The sequence below is a fragment of the Panonychus citri genome, unplaced genomic scaffold, assembly GCF_014898815.1.
Source record: "Panonychus citri isolate SS breed McGregor unplaced genomic scaffold, ASM1489881v1 Contig00077, whole genome shotgun sequence".
In the NCBI taxonomy this organism is placed as follows: Eukaryota; Metazoa; Arthropoda; class Arachnida; order Trombidiformes; family Tetranychidae; genus Panonychus; species Panonychus citri.
The window spans coordinates 1729523-1749892 of NW_026515482.1; the positions used below are offsets into that span (position 1 = coordinate 1729523).

The 20370-nt window shown below is 33.0% G+C and overlaps 7 protein-coding genes across 9 annotated transcripts; 2 read left to right on the top strand and 5 right to left on the bottom strand.

The window, feature by feature from the left end:
* The first annotated feature begins 54 nt into the window (after positions 1-54).
* LOC128387003 (uncharacterized) lies at positions 55-2684 on the top strand. 2 transcript variants are annotated; one of them, XM_053346140.1, is made up of 4 exons: positions 55-192; positions 263-361; positions 657-1881; positions 2010-2684. In XM_053346140.1, the coding sequence occupies exons 3-4, from the start codon at positions 1403-1405 to the stop codon at positions 2206-2208; spliced, it is 678 nt and encodes a 225-aa protein (XP_053202115.1). In that variant the 5' UTR covers positions 55-192; positions 263-361; positions 657-1402; the 3' UTR covers positions 2209-2684. The 2 variants fall into 2 exon arrangements, with proteins under 2 accessions (XP_053202115.1, XP_053202116.1); XM_053346141.1 differs by lacking the exon at positions 2010-2684 and having other exon boundaries at positions 59-192; positions 427-1403.
* A 127-nt stretch (positions 2685-2811) lies between these two features.
* LOC128386981 (protein polybromo-1-like) lies at positions 2812-8996 on the top strand. Of its 2 annotated transcripts, XM_053346114.1 has the most exons (12): positions 2812-2947; positions 3179-3691; positions 4220-4285; positions 4356-4454; positions 4519-5072; positions 5139-5571; positions 5630-5709; positions 5778-7847; positions 7931-8026; positions 8115-8221; positions 8308-8451; positions 8514-8996. In XM_053346114.1, exons 1-12 carry the CDS (start codon positions 2873-2875, stop codon positions 8825-8827), a joined length of 4551 nt encoding a protein of 1516 aa, XP_053202089.1. In that variant the 5' UTR covers positions 2812-2872; the 3' UTR covers positions 8828-8996. The 2 variants fall into 2 exon arrangements, with proteins under 2 accessions (XP_053202089.1, XP_053202088.1); XM_053346113.1 differs by having other exon boundaries at positions 3179-4285.
* A 129-nt stretch (positions 8997-9125) lies between these two features.
* On the bottom strand, positions 9126-12439 carry LOC128386983 (uncharacterized). Its single transcript, XM_053346117.1, has 5 exons — positions 11895-12439; positions 10222-11819; positions 9881-10152; positions 9650-9815; positions 9126-9582 (listed from the first exon to the last, which is right to left on the bottom strand). The coding sequence occupies exons 1-5, from the start codon at positions 12239-12241 to the stop codon at positions 9140-9142; spliced, it is 2826 nt and encodes a 941-aa protein (XP_053202092.1). The 5' UTR covers positions 12242-12439; the 3' UTR covers positions 9126-9139.
* A 208-nt stretch (positions 12440-12647) lies between these two features.
* On the bottom strand, positions 12648-14773 carry LOC128386990 (guanine nucleotide-binding protein-like 3 homolog). Its single transcript, XM_053346125.1, has 3 exons — positions 14621-14773; positions 13681-14485; positions 12648-13601 (listed from the first exon to the last, which is right to left on the bottom strand). Exons 1-3 carry the CDS (start codon positions 14637-14639, stop codon positions 12833-12835), a joined length of 1593 nt encoding a protein of 530 aa, XP_053202100.1. The 5' UTR covers positions 14640-14773; the 3' UTR covers positions 12648-12832.
* A 129-nt stretch (positions 14774-14902) lies between these two features.
* On the bottom strand, positions 14903-16707 carry LOC128386994 (gastric triacylglycerol lipase-like). Its single transcript, XM_053346130.1, has 3 exons — positions 15889-16707; positions 15233-15820; positions 14903-15129 (listed from the first exon to the last, which is right to left on the bottom strand). The coding sequence occupies exons 1-3, from the start codon at positions 16436-16438 to the stop codon at positions 15008-15010; spliced, it is 1260 nt and encodes a 419-aa protein (XP_053202105.1). The 5' UTR covers positions 16439-16707; the 3' UTR covers positions 14903-15007.
* A 138-nt stretch (positions 16708-16845) lies between these two features.
* LOC128387000 (probable rRNA-processing protein EBP2) lies at positions 16846-18125 on the bottom strand. Its single transcript, XM_053346136.1, has 2 exons — positions 17839-18125; positions 16846-17630 (listed from the first exon to the last, which is right to left on the bottom strand). Exons 1-2 carry the CDS (start codon positions 18021-18023, stop codon positions 17021-17023), a joined length of 795 nt encoding a protein of 264 aa, XP_053202111.1. The 5' UTR covers positions 18024-18125; the 3' UTR covers positions 16846-17020.
* A 125-nt stretch (positions 18126-18250) lies between these two features.
* Positions 18251-20177, bottom strand: LOC128386992 (protein HGV2-like). The gene is given in 3 exon segments (XM_053346128.1): positions 18251-19318; positions 19321-19649; positions 19747-20177. Coding segments are annotated over 3 exon segments (1371 nt in total). The 5' UTR covers positions 19985-20177; the 3' UTR covers positions 18251-18514.
* Positions 20178-20370: the final 193 nt, after the last annotated feature.

Here is a 20370-nt window from a genome sequence, read left to right on the forward strand (position 1 = left end):
TACATTCTCTTGTATATTCCCTTCTTTACCTTTCTTTTTCCCTTTGTCTTAACTGTCAGGTCACATACAAGTGCTCAAGGAATTGCCCTTTCAGATCCATTTATGCGTCTACCAAATCGCCGTTTCTATCCTGATTATTATCAAGAAATTAAACATCCAATGTCTCTTTCTAAAATTAAATCTAAAATTAAGGTAAATCATATTCATCACTTTCAAAACTCTTAACTGATTTGACTAATTTTCCTTATTATTATCTTATTAGATGCGCTTTTATCGTTCCACCGTCGAGGTTGTAGATGATTTGAATACCATGTTCGAGAACGCTAAAAAGTATAATCGACCTGATTCCAAGATTTTTAAGGTAAACATTTATCTTTTTCTTTTATAAATTTAAATCATTAATTTAATTTCGTTTACTTTTCTCAGGATGCATGTAAATTACAAAAAACAACAAGACAAGTTAACGTTACAAAAGTAGTTACACAAAAAGATTGTTAATCAATTGAAAATCGTGAAATATGATTAGTTTTGTTTCTTTTCTCTTGTTTATTGTGTTTTTTGTCTTTTAATTATCTGATAATTAATTACCATCAACGTGATCATTTACCTTTTTTTTTGTTAATCAACTATTGGATATGTGAATATGGCCGCTGTAGAAAGAGAGTACACTCCATTTACCTTGGCCGCCGTAGGGTCTTACAGTCCAATCGAACATGAATTGAAAGCGTTTTCCTCATCACACCATCACCACAGTGTTCATCCCTCTCACCACCCCGGTCATCATCATCCAAGCCTTGTATCACCTCATCATACCCACTATCATGCAATGGCCGTTGCAGCGCAACAACATCTCCAAGCAAATTCATCCTCATTGATGCCTCCAACACCAACATCAACATCTACTTCTCAAGGGTCCATTCACAATAGACCGAGTTCCGGTTCAGGGTCTCTGAATCCGACCAACGGTAGTATAACAGTGTGAAAATGAAGTGTGGAAGTGGTAATAATAATAGTGGTAATGATAGAAACAGTGGAACCAATGGGTCGAATGGATCATCGGCAAATCACCACCATTATCATCATCATCATCCGCAACATCATCATTCGTCTAATAGTGACAATAATTCATCTCATCATCAGAATTCCCTTCATCATCCTCTTCATCATTCCCACCAAACATCATTAGAGACTATTCATCATCATTACAATTAAATTCTTTCATGCTATCAAACTGATTGATAATTTCTCACCATTTAGAATTTAAATTTTCCATCAAAATCGACAATTAAAATTGAATGGAAATTTAATCTTCGATTGTAAATGAGAAGATGGTCCCTCGGAATTTCTGTCAACAAAATTGATTCAACATGTGGTTGAGATTTAATTTTGACAAGAAAATATTATGATCAAATTAAGATTTCTGGGCTATTTAACCAGAAGGAAATTGTTTATTATCGGATTAAGTTTAAGTATATTTTACCTGTTGTATCAATTAACCTTCATCACTGCTTTATCTAAATTGTTGGCTTCAAGGTCACTGGAAAAATCATTCACTAATCATCATCCTAACAATCATGGAGATGAAGATAATTATGTTGATGATGATCAATTGTTGTCTCCATTGAAAGGATCACCAAAAGTTAATTATTTTGCTAAAGATTCGTTTAAAAAGAATACCAAAAGAAGACCAGTTAAACCTTTGGGTAAAATAATTCTTGGTGTTAGTAAATTTGATTTTAAATATTATCAAGAAAAAGATGGTGGTCAATTTAGATGTCGATCCAGTGGTGAGGAAATTTCTTATTCTCAAGTTAATGATGATTATTGTGATTGTCAAGATGGAAGTGATGAACCATCAACTGATGCTTGCCCTCAATTCAAGTAAGTTAATTGTGACTGTTTATCTTTCCAGCAAAGTTAACAAAGGAAAGTGTAGATATAATATCATCAAGATATCAATGCGAAAGTGGAATCAGATTGATCATGTTTTTTTTTATTCTTTTTGTCAGATTTTATTGTATTGTTAAAACGTTCAATGGACTAACAAGTATTCCTTCATCAATGGTTAACGATGGTATTTGCGATTGTTGTGATGGTAGCGATGAGTATCTTAATCGTTCCACTCCGGCAATAACTTTCGGTGGTAAATTAACTCTTCCTTCAAAAGGTGTATACCTAACACCCTGTAAATGGCGATGTTCCAGTTAAGTGTAACACACAAATACTCACAAACAAAATATAATCTCCCCCTTGTAATATATAAACAAAAAACCACTACAAAAATCAATTGATCCAGTTAGTTTTTCAACAAAGAAAAACAAAAAAAATATTTAAAATATTTTTCATAATTTCCATAATTCTGAGATGTTAATATTTATTATCAGAAAATTGATTTTTCCATTTTACTCAAAAAATTTTTATCAATAAATTCTCTCTCAAATCACAAAAATCACAAATAAATGGAATCAACAAGTTAATCAAAAAAAAAAGAAAACCGAATCAATGTGAAAATAAAATTCGTATTTGGCGGTTTTCTTTTTTCGAAAATCCCGGTTAATCCAAGGCGAGTCTCCCTCTTTTTCCCAACAAGATGAACGAACTCGCTGGTTAAAAGCTTTTGGATGATTTCTATTGAATGTTTTTTTTTATTTCTTCCCTTTAATTAATAAAATAATTCCCTTTAATTACTTTTAGTTTTTAATTTAATTACTTTATTAATCTTTACCCTGTTCCTTTGATTGTTACAATTGCCGTTTGCTGGATCACCGCCTGTTTCTATCATAATATACAATTTTGGTGGTCTGATTTTCTGTTTCAATTTTTTCTTTCGCATTTTCTATTCTTTTTTATTCTTTTTTGGGCAAATTGTATTATGCCCAGAAAACGAAAACTTGGTCTTGATGAAACCTCTGATGAGGGTAGTAATAAGAAGCGAAAAATAGATGTTGTAAGTTGACAATTTTAATCATATTCTTTCAACAATAATCATATTCTACATTCTCTTGTATATTCCCTTCTTTACCTTTCTTTTTCCCTTTCTTTTTTCTTTCCCTTTGTCTTTTTTTCTTCTATGTGTATCTACTCATATGTCTTTCTATTTTCTCTCTAACATTGATGGTTATGTATTTTTTTGTTAATGTATTTTTTGTTCTTTTTTCTCCCTCTCTTTTTTTTGTAGACTGAGATTTGTCAAGAATTATATGACATCATAAGAAACCATAAAATTGATGGTAGGTTGATTTGTGAAACATTCATCCGAACACCTAAGAGAAGAAATCAAGCTGATTATTATGATGTTGTCCAGGCTCCGATTGATTTGTCTCGTATCCAGCAAAAGATTAAATTTGAGGAATATGAAGATGTTGATCAGTTAACTGTGGACATTGAATTATTGGTTAATAATGCCAAAAATTATTTCAAACCTGAAAGCCAAGAATATCAAGATGCTTGTGACTTATGGATTCTATACAATGATTCTAAAAGTGAATTATTGGGTGGTGATAATTTACCCGATGATTCATCTTCAACCATTAATGTTGGTGATTGTGACTCTTTTAGTAATCAAGGTGGTGAAAGTTCAATTGAGGAAGACAGTCCACTTGAAGAACTGTTTGCCTCGGTGATGACAGCAACAGTTGATGATGGTCGCAGTTTGTGTACAATGTTCCAATTGTTACCCTCTAAAACCAAGTATCCTGATTATTATAAAATAATTCATGATCCAATAGACCTGAAAATGATTGCCCAAAAGATTCAAAGTGCCGGTTATTCAAGTCTAACTGAACTTGAGAAAGATTTATTACTCATGGTTAAAAATGCCAAAACTTACAATGAACCAGGATCACAAATCTACAAGGATGCTAATACTTTACGTAAAATAATTTTAAACAAGAAACAAGAAATTGACCAGAGAAAATCATCTAAATCAAGTGAAAGAATAAGAACAAGAAAATCTCTTTCATCTTGTCAAAAATGGTCAAGCATTACTGCTGCTCTTAAATATGAAAATGATGATTTAGAGCCAATTTCTATCTCATCAACACCCCTTCCAGTGCCAATCAACAACGAAGACACAATTAATGAGGAACAAGATGAATCTGATCCAGAAGATGCAGATGCTAATCCACAATGGCAACTCTATGAAACTGTCAGGTCACATACAAGTGCTCAAGGAATTGCCCTTTCAGATCCATTTATGCGTCTACCAAATCGCCGATTCTATCCTGATTATTATCAAGAAATTAAACATCCAATGTCTCTTTCTAAAATTAAATCTAAAATTAAGGTAAATCATATTCATCACTTTCAAAACTCTTCACTGATTTGACTAATTTTCCTTATTATTATCTTATTAGATGCGCTTTTATCGTTCCACCGTCGAGGTTGTAGATGATTTGAATACCATGTTCGAGAACGCTAAAAAGTATAATCGACCTGATTCCAAGATTTTTAAGGTAAATATTCACCTTTTCTTTTATAAATTTAAATCATTAATTTAACTTCTTTTACTTTTCTCAGGATGCATGTAAATTACAAAAAATAATGCAAGCAAAAGCCAAGGAACTTGTCAATTACCAAGGCAAAGAATCTGATTCTAGTGATACCGACAATGAAGATAGTTCTAGTGGAGTTGGTCGAGGTAGAGGTCGTAAACCAAAAACTTTAACAAATGCTTTAAATCATGAGCTTAAAAGAGCTCGTCGTACCAATTCTGATTTTGATCCTGGTTTGAGAAAACGTATGAAACTCATAATTAAAACATTAATTAATTATGTTGATGATCAAGATCGTCAAATCTGTGAGCTATTTATGGAAAAACCTTCCAAGAAAGATTACCCTGATTATTATGAGATAATCGAAAATCCAATTGATATGAAAACAATTCAAGTAAATGTGAGATCTGATCAATATGCAACCGAAGATGCTTTTATTGCTGATTTGAAGCAAATGTTTGACAACTGTAAACAGTACAATGAGGAAGGCTCTCAAATTTATCGAGATGCTGAAACACTTGAGGCTTTATTGAATGGAAAACTCGCCGAGCTTGGTGCTTATATTCCCAAAGTCAGAAGGTATGTTTATTATTTGATCCAATAATTTTGATTAATTCCATTTTTATAATTCCAATTTTCTTTCAGATCTCGAAAATCTACCAATTTGATTCAACCTAAATTAAAAGTACTTTATGATGCAATCATTAATTATAATGACCCTAAAACTGGTCGTCAATTGTCTTCGATATTCATGAAGCTTCCATCCAGATTAGATTATCCAGATTATTATGATGTAATTAAAAGCCCATTGGATTTGGGTAAAATCGGTATGCGACTCAAGGATAATCTTTATGAGTCATTAGATGATCTGCTTTCCGATTTAGTTTTAGTTTTTGATAACGCGTGTAAATATAATGAACCCGATTCACAATTGTACAAGGACGCGCTAACCCTGCAGCATGTAGCTCTTCAAACTAAATTAGAGCTAATTGAGAATGAAAGTCAAGGAGTACCAAATATAAGAGCAGTTATTCAAGATTTGCTAACTAATCTATTCATCTCCGTTTATAACCATCAAGTAAGTCATCATGTAGAAATTAACTTATTCATTTATTAACTATTTTTATTTCTTTCAGGATGAAGAAGGAAGATGCTATAGTGATTCGATTATCGAATTATCTGAACAAGAAGCCAAAAATGCGGATCCGAATGAACGGTTAGTAAAAATCTATCGAAAAAAATGACCAATTTCGTAATAATTTTGTGAAATTTTCTCTTTTATAGTCGTCCTTTAACGTTGGACCAGATCAAAAAGAATCTCGAAAAAAGAAGATATCGTCGATTAGATAGATTCCAACAAGATATGTTCGATGTATTCGAAAGGACTCGACGATCTTCACGAAGTGACTCTCAAGCTTTCGAGGATTCGGTCGAGTTGCAATTGTACTTTATTCGTTTACGAAATGAACTCTGTCGAAATGGGGAAGTATTACAATCTAGTGCACTCAATTTTACCGAGACCAATTTGAACACACAAGTAGATGCATTAAAATCGCAAAAATTACCCTTTGAAAATCAAGAAGCTGAAGCAGAATCTAAAGCAGAAGATAAAGATGCTGATCCCAGTGGTGGAACATCAGCTGAAAGTATTGCTGAAGTTTCTCTGAATGATCAAGTTTACCGACCAGGTGATTTTGTCTACATTGAGCCAAGAGAAAAAGGAATGGACCCTCATATAATTAACATCTCAAAACTTTGGAAAGATCCTACTGGTCAAATATGGATTTATGGATGTTGGTTTTACCGTCCTTACGAAACTTATCATATCGCATCAAAAAAGTTTTTGGAAAAGGAAGTTTTCAAAAGTGACAGCTACAATAATGCTCTTCTCTCTCAAGTTGTGGGGAAATGTTTCATCATGTTTGTAAAAGATTACTTTAAACAGAAACCAGAAGGTTTTGACGATCGTGATGTTTACGTTTGTGAATCTCGCTATTTTACTCGTACCAAAACATTTAAGAAAATTAAAGTTTGGCTTTACTTTAATAACCATTCCCTGATACCAAGAGAGACACATTCACCCATGATAAGAGTACCATCCATCTTTAAAAATGGTAAACAAGACAAATCCAAAGATGAACAACCAACAACCAATGTCAATGAATATGACGACGATGATGGACCTAAACTTTTAGACATTGAAAGACCCAACATAATAATTGAGCCTGGAGATGGTCTACCGATAGAAGAAGGTGCCATTTATTATGAACAATTTACTATCCCTTCAGGTTCTTACAAATTGGGTGACTGTTGTTATGTGAGAACAGATAATGGACGAAATCTCATTTGTAGAATTGATCGAATGTGGGTCGACAAAGATGGTAATGCTTTCTTCCATGGTCCTTGGTTTGTTCAACCACGAGAACTTCATTCAGCAACATCTCGCATGTTTTATCCTCAAGAAGTGTTTTTAAGTTCAATTGGAGATACCAATCCACTTTTAAGTATTTGTGACAAATGTTCAGTTTTGGAAGTTAAAGATTATATTACTCGGCGTCCAACTGAAATCTCTGAACAAGATATTTATGTTTGTGAGCTTAAGTATCATGAACATGAGAAAAAATTTATCAAATTACCAATAAATCTCAAAAGAACAACACCTTTCAAGCCTGGAGTAGCTGAAGATGAGCAATTTATATTTCGAAAACCATTGGCAATCTCTAGAAGTGAATCTATTCCAACAAAAAGTGATTTGTTATTGAAAAAAGGTCAATTGGCAAACCTCAACGAAGTTCCATCTCCACTTACTTCATTCCGGCCATCAATTGACACCGAGAATGAAGAATCCAATGATGTATCATCCATAATATCCGAAACACCAATAATATCGACTCCTTTTATGAGCCGGAAAAAAGGAAGTAAACGTATTGTCACTGGTTATATAATTTTCGCTGGTGAAGTAAGAAAATCGGTTATCCAAGCGAATCCTGATTGTGGCTTCGGAGATGTTAGTCGAATCATTGGAAATGAATGGAAAAATTTACCTCTGGAGACGAAACAAGAATATGAAAGAAGAGCACAAAAACAGAATGAAGAATCCGCGCGAGAAGCTGCTCGTGAAGCTGAAAGGCTAGAACTATTCTCACAATCACCAATGGGTTTTGAACTTGTCTACGAATGTCACTGGGAAAATAAATGTGATTACCAATTTGAAGATCCCAATGATTTATATGATCATCTTAACTCCGAGCCGCATGGTCACGTTTGGAGGTCATATGGTGAACTTAAAGACAAAGAAGATGCGGTTTTCCAATGTCTCTTTCACGGTTGTGCCCGCGTTAAAAAAGGAGCTACGTAAGTTGCTTAATTCGTCTATTCTTTTTTGACATTAAAGTTTACCAAATGGAATTAATAATTTTACCTTTTTTTTTCATTAGGCCTTTTCCGTCAATTTATCGACTCGTTCGTCATTGTAAAGAAATTCATGTAAACAAACAAATTCCTAAGCATATCCCTCCCGAAAACCGTAGCAAGTAAGTCAACATCTAATCTAATAAGTTTATTTATGCAAATCTAAATTTACATCTCATGATCTGATTAATTCTAATTTTTTTCTCTTAGAAATTTCATCCCTGGTCGCAAGTCATCAACCGCTCCATCATTTTCAACTTCGCTTAATCATTTCGGCAATAATAACAATCGACCATTTAACCAATCTGCAACATCGGGTAAGTTTATTTTCATCGTAATGGTTAAACAACAAATCGCTTGATCAACTTCAATTAATCTGTTCTCGATTTTCTTTCCCTCTCAGTTCTCGGTGTAAATCCTGTAAGATCAACCCCTCCGCCCGTCTTATCTTTATACGACAATATTGGTGGTTTGTCGAGTGTATCCCTTGGAATCAACGGTCATTCAAATGACTCTATGTCATCTTATTGGGGCAAAAACACTCAAAGTAAGCAAATTTTTTAAATTTTGGAATCACAAATTAATAACATCTCATTTTTATTTCCACAGCCAACCAACAGCAACAAGCTCAAGTCACTCAAGCCGACCCTCTTTTTGCATTATCACCTCCAAAGCCAACCCGCCTTCTTCATTCAAGCACCTTTGTCCAGTACATAAAACGCTTACGACCCGACTGTAGACATGTCAGCAATTATGAGCAACAATTTAACGGAACCCCGGAAAATACAATATTACCAAATAGAGATCAATTACCAACCCATTGGTTAGCAAATGGTGAAGGCAATCACGGTGATGTGGTTAATGCTCTATGGGCTTTAAGGAACTTCATGCTCAAAGAATCATTGAACATCTCACGATTATAAAAGCCTAATCTCTCATTAATAACCATTCAATTGATCAACAAAAATCAATTTGAAACAAAACATAAACAAACGCATTTTACAATTGACACAAGCTAATATTTATAGAGAAAAAAATATCATTTTGGAAACCCTGCTCGATATATAAAACTAAAAAACAATTATTTCTCAATTGATTGACTATCGGTCATTTTATCTCTACAATCAATCAAAACAATTGATTTCGTGAAAGAAAAAAAAAGATTTTTTATTCCAAACAAATTATCAGAATTTACAAATGTATTAACAAATCAGTTTTCCACTTTGATTATGGTTTTAAAAAAAACATCCACATCTTTGTAAATCATTTAGATTGTTAATTGTTTGAGGTTGATTCCAATTATTAGCAATCGGATAGATGCGGTTGAATCGTTTGAAAAGTGAACATTCACCTTTAGATTTAGTTGATTCGTCAATTAATTGTCGAAGATCATTAATCTCGTCTAATTGTTGATGATTACTTTTAAACCAACCATCATAATCGTGGATAAAATCAACAATTTCCTGTTTCATGATTAATCGTAAATGTCTCGTTAATCTTAGTTGACTATTAAGTCCATCGTTAATCACAATTTGGTAAATTATTTTGGCAAAAAGTCCAATCATTGAACATTTCAGTCTACTAATATGATTTGATCGATAACAATCAGTTAATAGTTCAAGATTTGGTTCCAATATTAAATGTTTAACATAAGGGACAATTGGATCACTTTGATTACCTTGAGAGCGAAGAAAAAAATTCAACCAATTGATTAAATTGTAATCGATAATTTAAATTGTTCTTACCCTTTGATTGTCCAATTCGTTGAGCAAATGTTTGTAAAGTTAATTTCTGTAATCCAGTGATTACTTTTGATTCCAATGTTTCAATTAGATTATTGAGTAAACTCAATATCTCATTAGAAGTTGATTGTTCATCTAATTGTAGAGTTTTAATCGGTTTATCGAGAGTCTATTTGGAGATAACAATTAGCAATTACATTAACAATCAAATGGTATTAACAATTAATTACAAACCTGAATCTCTTTGTAAAACTCAATCAAATCTTTAATTGGTTTTCTATTGGAAATGTTGTTCGTATGGTTAATCATTAACCTCAACAGTGAATCAATTTGTTTAATTGAGCAAATTTGGTAAATTTGAAAAGATGTACAATTAGTTTCTTGATGAACAATTGAAATTAATTCCTTAATTAACTTGACAGCCTCAGGAACATAAGTTATACTTTCATTGCGCCCGAAAACTTGATTACAACGATCAGAATTAATTTGATAAATGTCCAAATAAACTGTTGATAGAAAAGAGTAATAATAAAATTAATCAACAGTCAAATAGAAATCAACAATTAACGACTTACGTTTAAACCAAATTTGATCAGTTAAATGGTAGTTTAATATATCGTTAATTTGTTTAATTTCACTAATTGCTTCGGAAGGGAAATCGGCTTCATTGAGACAATTAGTTAACGATTCTTGAATAAGCCTTTGAAAACTTATCGGAGTGAAAAAAATTGGTGATGATAATGAACCAATTAGTAAATTATTCTGAGCAAACAGAATATTATCAATTAATTGTTGGGTGAAATTTTTCCAAAATATTGGCCAATACAAATTATCATAACAATTAGTTGAACTAGAAATTAAATTGTTACCACTGGAAGCGTTTAAATTGTTAACCTTAGACCAAGTTGCTCTTGGTGAGTTGATTAACTTTTTACCTTGTAAATTGTTTGAAAGTTTTGATGATTTAATTGTTGGTATTGAATTAAATAGTGTTGATGATAAACCATTGGAAGCAGTTTGTAATATAAATGACAATTTAAGGACAATTCTTTGAGATGAAGATAAAACAATTGAAAGGTAAGAAGGTAAATCAATCATTTCACCTGAGGCAATATTATGATAACTTTTATCAACAATTGACTCGTTGCTTGTTACACTGTTTGTATAATAATCAGATGTTGATCCGGTTTCGTCTTTAATTGTTTTACCAATGATACGAGCTATTGGCGGAAGTACAGTTTGTCGTGAAGAGGATGGGGTGGACACAGAAGACACTGACGGTGGGGTGGATGAAATATCTTTGGCCGATACTTGATTCCCAACGGTCAATTTAACTGTCGTGGTCATCGTCGGGTTGACATCACTTTCATTGGTGTTAATTGTTTCCTTGTTTACTTTAAACTTGTTATTATTTACTTTCCGTTTGGCTGAGGTTATTTTTTTGGCCTCACTTTGAATGAGAAATGAGATTCGGGCTGATGCTGATTCCGCTTGGGTTGATGATAATATTGTAATCGGATCAATTGATTCACTTTCCCAAATTTGATTGAAGGTTAAACAAGCAACGAAAACATCATTCAATGTCTCGAATGGAAGATGATCCCAATAGATTGACATTATTTTCATGTTAATTGTTAGAGTCAAGGATAACCAGTGTAATATTGTTAATTTAATTTTCTCCAATTTACTCGCAGTTTGTTCAACCATTAGAACTGTTAATCGCTCCTTTGGAACTCGATAGTTTATGTTCAATAGACGTTGACAATTGTTCAGATCGGCGACCCAAGAATTGAATCGTTTCTGTGTCTCGTTGGGTAAATTTTTACGCTTTTTACTTGTCCCCATGAAATCATCTAAGGCCACTTTACGATCTTTCTCTGTTAGATTGATTAGATTACCGGCTGTCTCTAATTTGTATTGATCTTCCGTGTAAATTGTTTCAATTTGTCTTATATACGATCGTCCATCTTGGATTAAGGTGATACAATCTTCCTCCGCAATTGATTTAATTTTTTCAAGTAAAAGACGTTGAAGTTTTAGTTTACAATCAATCAGTGTTATCCAAGATTGACTTGATTGTTGGTCAATGGATTCAATTGATTGGTCAAATTTTTCTAACATTAAGGTTCCTTCGAGGATCAATGGGTCATCACCGGGGAAATTGTCATTGTATCTATCACCGAAAATGGAGAAGCAAAAAAAAAATGGGACCTTCAAGATTTACGAATATTATTATAATCATACTAACCTTATGATCTTGACTAGGTCACTTTGTCTCTCTGGTTTATCTTTGAATTTATTAGATAAATTGACCTCCATTGTTGTGTCACCACCTACAGAACGAAAAGTTCGTGATAATCGAGGACAGTATTTCTCTTTTTCTATTCTTCGTGATTGTCCACCTGTTGATTTAATCGATTCTTGATTGGAAACATCAAGACTCATCTTTCGTTGAGAAGTCGACACTTTACCCCAAGAGCCTCTTTCACTTGATGAACTTGGTCGAGTTCGTCTAACCGGAGGTAATAAAGGGTCATCATTGTTACGAACACAATTAGAGGAAATACTTTGATTTGACTGATTCAATATCGACATTGTAGCTCATTTCTAAATCACAACAATCGAAACAATTGATTTTCTCTTTCTCACCTTTAATTCCTAGTAAATTGCTTCTCTCTCTCTCTCTCTACCAAATCTCTTACTCTTTTTCAATGAAATAAAACATTTGTAACAAAAAGTAAACAAATATCAGAGTTTCCATTGGAAACCAACAATGAACAACAATCAAAAAGGACATTGAACTTAATTCAATTGTTGACCTTCTTGGTTATATTATTAACCAAAGATAATTATAATAATTATCTTACCTTTTAACCCTCAACAATTTACTGTTGATGGTTTAGAGACAATCAAGGGTGAAAGTATTATTAATATTCACCGATTATTGAACTTGCCAATAAAAAGCAAGTCATTAACTAAAATAATTATAGATTAATTGATCTTTATCAGATAATTAAGGAAATTAATCCGAAAATATTTTAATTTATCACCTCAATAATCATAATACAAAGATTGTTATATTGATTATTGTTCAATATTTAGATTTACAAGTGTGATGATACATTTAAAGATTTAGGAGATTGACAAGATGAAGCCTGTTAGATGATTAAAAAGAGATTAATTTGATCATTCATCATCTTCATCTTCATCATCATCTACATCATCTTCTTCATCAATCATGTCATCTTCATCTTCATCTTCATCATCTTCGCCTTCATCATCATCCTCTTCTTCCTCCTCTTCATCACCCGCTCCTGAATCGCCATCATCATCGTCGGCCATTTCTTCATCATCAGCAGCGATCAAAGCATCGATATCAAATCCTTTACTCATTTTGGATACAATTTCAGCACTAACATGAGAAGACATCTCATATTTTTCCGGTGGTTCGGTGACATATTTTATTTTACCAGAATTCCAATCGTTAAGAATTTTCTTTGCTGCTGCTTCAGTATCAACAATTCCTCCTTTCCTAAGGAAACCAAATCTTCTTGCAATTTTAGCTAAGAAATCAGATGAATCGGTAAAGTCTGGTAACACGTACAAGATCATCAAGTCCTCTTTCTTAATCCGACTAAGAATCGCTTCAACTGGTTGAACGGGATCATCTAATTGATCAAAGGGAATACTATTTCTAAGAGCAAGAACAGAAGCCAAAGTCTTGTCGTTATCAATGACATTCTTAAAATGTTTGGCACTCGCGTAAACGATACCAGGACAATCAAATAGATCGATGTTTTTATCTAGAACAACTTTCTGAGCGACTTTGGTGACACCAGGAATAGCACCAACATTACAAGCTCGATTACACTTGAGAGTATTGATCACAGAGCTTTTACCAACATTTGGTAATCCAACAACACCAACGGTAATCGATTTTTTTATTCCTTCGCTCCTGAAAAATTCAAAACAAAAAGATGTAAAATTAACCACAATCAATGAGTCGATGGCGATGTCAATTGTCGAAAACTTACCGACAGTAATTCTTTAATAAACTTAATAGTTCTGCTGCTCCACATCCTTTCGAAGAGGATAAAAGTCCTTCCGTTGTTTGCATTACACTTTTCTTGTTTCTGGATAAATGATTTTTCTGCTTCTGTGTACTGGCCTTAAATGGTAAAGTTGGAAATTCGTTTTTAAGATATTTAATCCATTTCTCCAGGTTGGCTTTCGGAACCAGATCAACTTTGTTTAAAAGGAGAATTAACCTTTTCTCCGATCCTGAGGCAATTAAAGCCTTTTCAACGTCAGGACATCGAGTGCCAAGTGGATCACGAGCGTCTAGAACTTCAATGAGTACATCGGAAGCTTCGACGACTTTCTGAAATTCTTTGTGATAATTTTTTAAATTTGAAAGAGAAGATGTTGAAGTTGATGGTTCACTTGTCGATGGAGTAGAAGAAGTTTGTGATCCACTTGCTGATGGCTTTGGAACAGCTTTGGCAGCGTCTAGAATTTGCTTCTTCAGCAAAAAGAGTCTATCTTTCTTGTCGAAAATACCACGAGATCGAAAGAATTCAGTCTCTTTACCTTGTTTTCGAACTTTTTTCAATTCCTCTCGAGCAGCTGAACGGGAATTTTTCTCTCTAGCAACGGAACTACGCATTTCTTTAATAACCTCATCCTTGAAAGGTAAACTATTGGGTATTCCAGGATCTTTAGGTTGTCGCCTTCGTAGGTTTGATTTTCTTGCCTCTTTTTTCAACTTTTTCTTATGATCTCTAACCTTTTTCTCAACTTTGTACCTTCTTTTTGCAAGCATACGCTTACTTTGTTTATCTGAAGAAAGAAAAAACAAAAAAAAAAGCAAACACAATAATAAATAAAAAGGTAAACAGTGAGACTTATCCATAGGAAAAGCTAAGGTGCGATTGGAAAAACTAAAACGTCATCCAAAAGGCAAAAAATACTTACTATGAAATCCTTTTGTCATCTTCAATCAGAACAAAATTAACACTTAACAATTAAATAAGACAAAGAATTAAAAGAATTGCAATGAAAACAATTAAACAAATCACAACAAGAAATTAAATTCACTTAAACGTGTTTTTAAATCTCAACAAGAATCACATGGTTACCGATTTTCTTCTGGATAAATAGCCACTTTTGCGGTGAAAATAGACAAAAGTAAAAAATTCCAAACAATTAACTAATAATTTCTTGTATTCAAAGAAATTAAATTTTGAGATCAACTGATTGAATGAAAAATTAAATAGCTATATAATTTATTGGAAGTATTTCATGAATTAAATCAAATCGAAGGTTGGAAATGACAGCAAATGAGTTAAATTGATTGATTGATTAACTAAAATCTTTCAACAATTTAACGAGCATTTTATAAACATTTGAATAAACGTCTTTTCCCCAGATGAAATCCAAGTGTGAAAACTTTGGTTGTGAAACAATGAATTGAGTGATAGGAACTAAGGAAGAAAAAGAAACAAATTAAAATACATAAGAATCAACATCGAAATCAAACAAACAAAATCGGATTAATTGTGAACAAATTATCGACAATAAATTTACCTTGTAACGATTTTCGCAATTGTTCAATATCATCTGGATCAGCTAATGGATCGCTTGGTGAAGAGATTAATATAATATTCTTGGAGTCGATTTCAGCTAAATTATATTGTGGTGGTTTCCATGAACCATATTTACGGAGATTACCAATTAGTCCGAAATCAAATTTAGCGAATCGATTACTTTTAATATTCTGTCCAAAGTGAACCAGATTCCACCAGGAAGTGCCTTCGAAACCATGAGCAATGTAAAGCGGAAGACGAGTTGTATTGAACTGTTGAGGATCGTAACCACCGAAGAGATAGAAAATCGAAGTACAAATTCCCTTGATTCCAGTCCATTCGCAAACTCGATTAGCGAAAAGGTTAATCAAAGTTTCAGGAAGATTAAGTTCCCCTCCAATTAGAGTAGCGATTGACTTGATTAACGGTATATCGGCTATATATCTAATCGGTGATTTAATGTGACCTACGGTTGTGACCGGTGCGAGGGCGATAAAAGGTTTTATCTTGGCTGAATACTCGGGTTTCTCTGAAAGAAAACCAAAAAGCACCATGCTACCCTGCGAATGGCCGATCCAGGCCAAAGTCTCTGTTAATGAACGACCACAATTAATTTAGAATCGAAAGATCAACAATTAAGTTGCACAAATTACTCACCATGTCCAGTTTCACGTAAAATGTAATCAATTGTCGCTGGAGCATCGTAACTGATCATCTGATCATATGAGAATTTCCAAAATTCTGAATTGGAATCAGGATCGAGCCAAGTGTGATTTCGTGAATACTTATTACCTCTCGAATTAATTATCCAAACATCATAACCTAAATTAGCTAATAGGTAAGGTAAATTACGCCCTTCGATTGCTAAATTAACTTCAATCGATTGCTCGTCAGTCCAATCAGAGGCAAATCCACCTTCAGCGTTAATCAGGAAATGATTAACTGATCCGAGAAGAGCGTGTTGTAGTACTACTGGTTTAATTGTTGTTATATTTGCTGAAACCAGAACTGGATTAATTAAATGGTGAGCGGTTAAAATGTAACCATCATCAGTCAAGATCCAATGTTGATCACAAATAAAATTGCGAGATTCAATTAATTCACAAGGAGTTCGTTTAGTATCAATTTCAATTGGTTCGGGTGGCGAATAAACATTTTCACAATTAACCCAAACAATTAAACTTAGAGTAACAATAATGTTAATCATTTTCTTTTTTCAATAAATTTAATTTAAGTAATTGTTGATATCCTTGAATAATACGTTTCCACAAAGAAACAATTAAATCAACTGAGCCTCAGTCATCATATCAATCAAGCTTAAAAACTAATCTTAATCAATTGTAACGATCATTATCAGTGGTAATTATTATATTGGAATAAGATAATCTTTAACAATTAATATTTCTCGCTAGTTGATTAATGAAACAAGTTTTCAGGAATTGCGTCATTGATTAAATGAATTCAATTTGGTTATGATGGTAATGTTAATAATATTTGAGATATGATCTTAAATCAAGGTGATTAATTGTAAACAATTTAATCTGGTAAATCTAGTATAAATATCTCTGTGTAGTCCTGATAATTTAAATGGTGTTAATATGACATTTGGATTGGTTGTGATTACCAAATTAAACATGTGATTAGTTAATTTAATCGTGAAAAGATTTGTAAAGGTGATTTGTACAAACTTTGCACAATTTACCATTGATTCAGTAATTACAACGTGTTTATGTACATCCCATGGGAAAAGGAGAGACAATATGAAATTGATTATCTAAAATAATTTATCTCAACGCTTTCTACCAGAACCACGTTTTGATTGTGATTTAGGTGTAGATCGAGGTCCTTTGCCGCTTTTACCTCCACCACCTCTTGGACTTTTGCTTCCTTTAATTGGACCTTTGGATCCTCGACTACTTGGTTTTCCTCGTTTAAATGATGAAACGTCGGCCGCTGATTCGGCTGTATTGTATTTGGATCTTTTCTTTTGACCACCAAAACCATAGACTTTCTTCTTGTGGAGAACTTTTTTGGTCGATTTCTGTGGTTTTGATTCCTTCTTTTTAGCTGATGGTTTGTCATTTAAAAAGTCGAGGCTTTTGTCTTTACCCTTTTGATATCGAGCAACTTTTTGCATCAACTCTTTCTTTTCCGCTTGTTTGGCAATTTTCACTTGATTTTGTACCATTTTGGCCATTTTCTTTTCTTGTCTCATCTTTTTAGCTCTTTCAATTTTAGATAGAACAGCTTCTCTTTCAGCAAGTGCTTTCTTCACTTTCAACATATGAGAATCACTTTTAGCCATTTCAGCAAAATAATCATCTGGCCGTCGAGTTGGTATATTAAGGGAATGTAATCTCTTCAAACCTTCTAATGCAGCAGATTGTGCTTGTCGATAGCTAGAAAATTAAACAAAACAAAACAAAAAACACTAAAATTAATCCACAATGGAAGAGAAAATTAAATAAAAACAACACAAGGATAGAAACAATTTTCAACTGTTGGAATATATTCACCGTTGATAATAAAAGGAAAAAATATACTGGAAACCAATAATCACACAAAAGGACACACACAATTGAAAGAATAATTAAATTAAATACTTACAAGTGCATCTCACGATTAAAATCATGATCAACTTGATCATCAGGCAAACCCTCATTAGAACCAGAATTGGTTAAAACAAGAGTCTCAATCCAATCATAATTTAATTTCATCTCCTTTAACTTCCTATTCAGAGCCGCTTTATTGTTGATCAACTGACCAGGTTTAACAGTCTGAACATCAGCCATGTTTAATTAAAGAATGAAAAACAAATCAAATTAGAAAACAATTAACAATTAAAAACGAGATCAAATCAATTGATACACAAAATTTTCTAAGAAAATGTTTTCAAAAACACGTGAGGAAAATTCACCAATCAGATGTTTCGATGTATCGGACAATCGATCTATCGAAATTTGTGAATTTCACAAAAATTGAAATGAGAATTTTTAATTGTTGAAAGAAAAGAAGTTGATTGTTTCGTTTTTTTTACATATCTTTATTGATAACGGTTTTGATGAGCCGAAAATGTGATTGATGTTTTTTTGTTGCTGTTAACTTTTTCAACAATTGAGTAGGTTTGATGAGAAACATAAATGAAAAAAAAGGTGAAAATAAATTTGACTTTTAAAATGAGAAGAGGAAAAAATTAATAATGTAGTTGTGAATTTGGATAATGAAAATTAATCAAAATGATTAAATCAGAAGATTTTGTTTCAATTTATGTGAGTTGGGTTAATTAAGCAACATCCGTTTTTTCAACTTCTTTTGCTTGATGATCATTTGTACAGATTTTCTTGGTACCTCCATTGGATGAAGAGTTTGAATCACCATTGTCAACATGTTTACGTTTAACCAAATGACTGATATTGTTAATTGGTTTGGGTTCGTTTGATTTAAGTTTAGCTGCTCTATCGGCGTCTTCTTTATCCGAACAGGCCATTTTAACGACATCCTTGATTGTTGCCATCATCTGATCAGCTCTATCCTCTATTCGGGAAACCATTTCAGGGAGTAAATCTTCCAATTCTCTGATTTCATCTTTAATTGTGGATAAAATTTCCTCATTTTTGGTCTCATCGGTTGTAAGGGAAATCTTTTTGTTCTCAATTCGTTTTTTAATCACATCGATTGCCTTTTGGAAGCATTCATTGGCTGATTCAACTTGAGATATGAATGAGTGAGCATTTCCAATATGATAATGTGTCTCAGCGATAAGTCTATCATCCTCTGGAAGAGATTGTTGCCTCAAAGTTAAACATTCAGTTAATAACTCAATTGCTAATTCATTGTTTTCCCATTCGGTGGCAATTTCACCCAATTTCTGTAAAGTTTCAGCTAATTTGTATTTAAAATCTTCACCATTGTTAACTTGACGAGTGAAAATTTCCTTAGCAATTGATAAAACTTCCCAAGCTATTTCAGTATTTGTTGGTTCGTCATCATCATCAGATCTTTTGATACCTGTTGATGTACTTGGCTCTTCAAGATCATTGGAAGGTCCAGCAGAAGAAGAACCGCCAGCCATTGGTTCATCGACAGAATTTTTGTAATATCTTCTTTATCTTCTTCTTTTTTAGCATCACCATTGGTTTTGACTTTTTCTTCTGCAGCATGTTCTTCTTTACCATTCATTTCAACGTCCTTAGATTCTGTGGATTCTGCATTTACCTCTACATCAGGTTTTTCACCTTCTTTCTCTTGTTCTTGGTCTGAGACAGCCAAATCTTCCTCAGCATCAGTCTTTTTACCTTCATCATCGGTTTTTCCTTCATTTGCCTCACCATCTTCCCCTTCTTCTCCTTCTCCCTCCTCTTCTCCTTCCTCTTCATCACCCTCTTCGTCTTCATCTTCTGAACCGGAAGGGTCATTTACTGTAATTTCAGAAAAAAGACAAAAAAAAAGACAATTACAAAAAGTGAAAATTAAAAGAGAGAAAACCAGTGAGATTTATCACCCGGTATAACTTACTTTTAGCATTAACAAGGCCTTCTTGAGCTCCGGTTTCTTGTCTTGCCAATTCCAACAGAGCAATACCATAATTAAGATAAGCATCACCACACTGGTCTGAACATTTACCATATTTAGTGTCCAACAATTGACAGACCTTTTCAAAGCTCTGAACAGCCGAGTAATAATCTCTAATGAGAAGATGCCTTTTACCTTGGATCATTTGGTTAACAGCTTCTTGGTCACTATTTTCAGCCATTTTTCTATTACAATTCAATTAACAACGAGCAAAATTAAAACAATTTAAGACAAAGGAAGAAAAGGAATTAACTATTGAAGAATAAAAAACAGTTAAATATAAAAAAAGAAAATTAAATTGTAATCAACAATTGTAATAAATGAAATGAAATAAAGAAAACACCAAATGTTGAATCACAGACAATGGAAAAGAAAGAAGACAAACATAGACAGAGAAATAGAAAGAGAAAAGAAAAGTAGACAGAGAGTCTTGAGAATAAATTTTCTCATTTCGCCCGGGAAACCAAAAAGAAGAATCTTTTTCCACTTGATCTTATATTCTCATTGGTTATTCCAACAATTAACAGTTAATTTGATTTTTTTTTCTTCCTTTTTTCAGTTAACCTT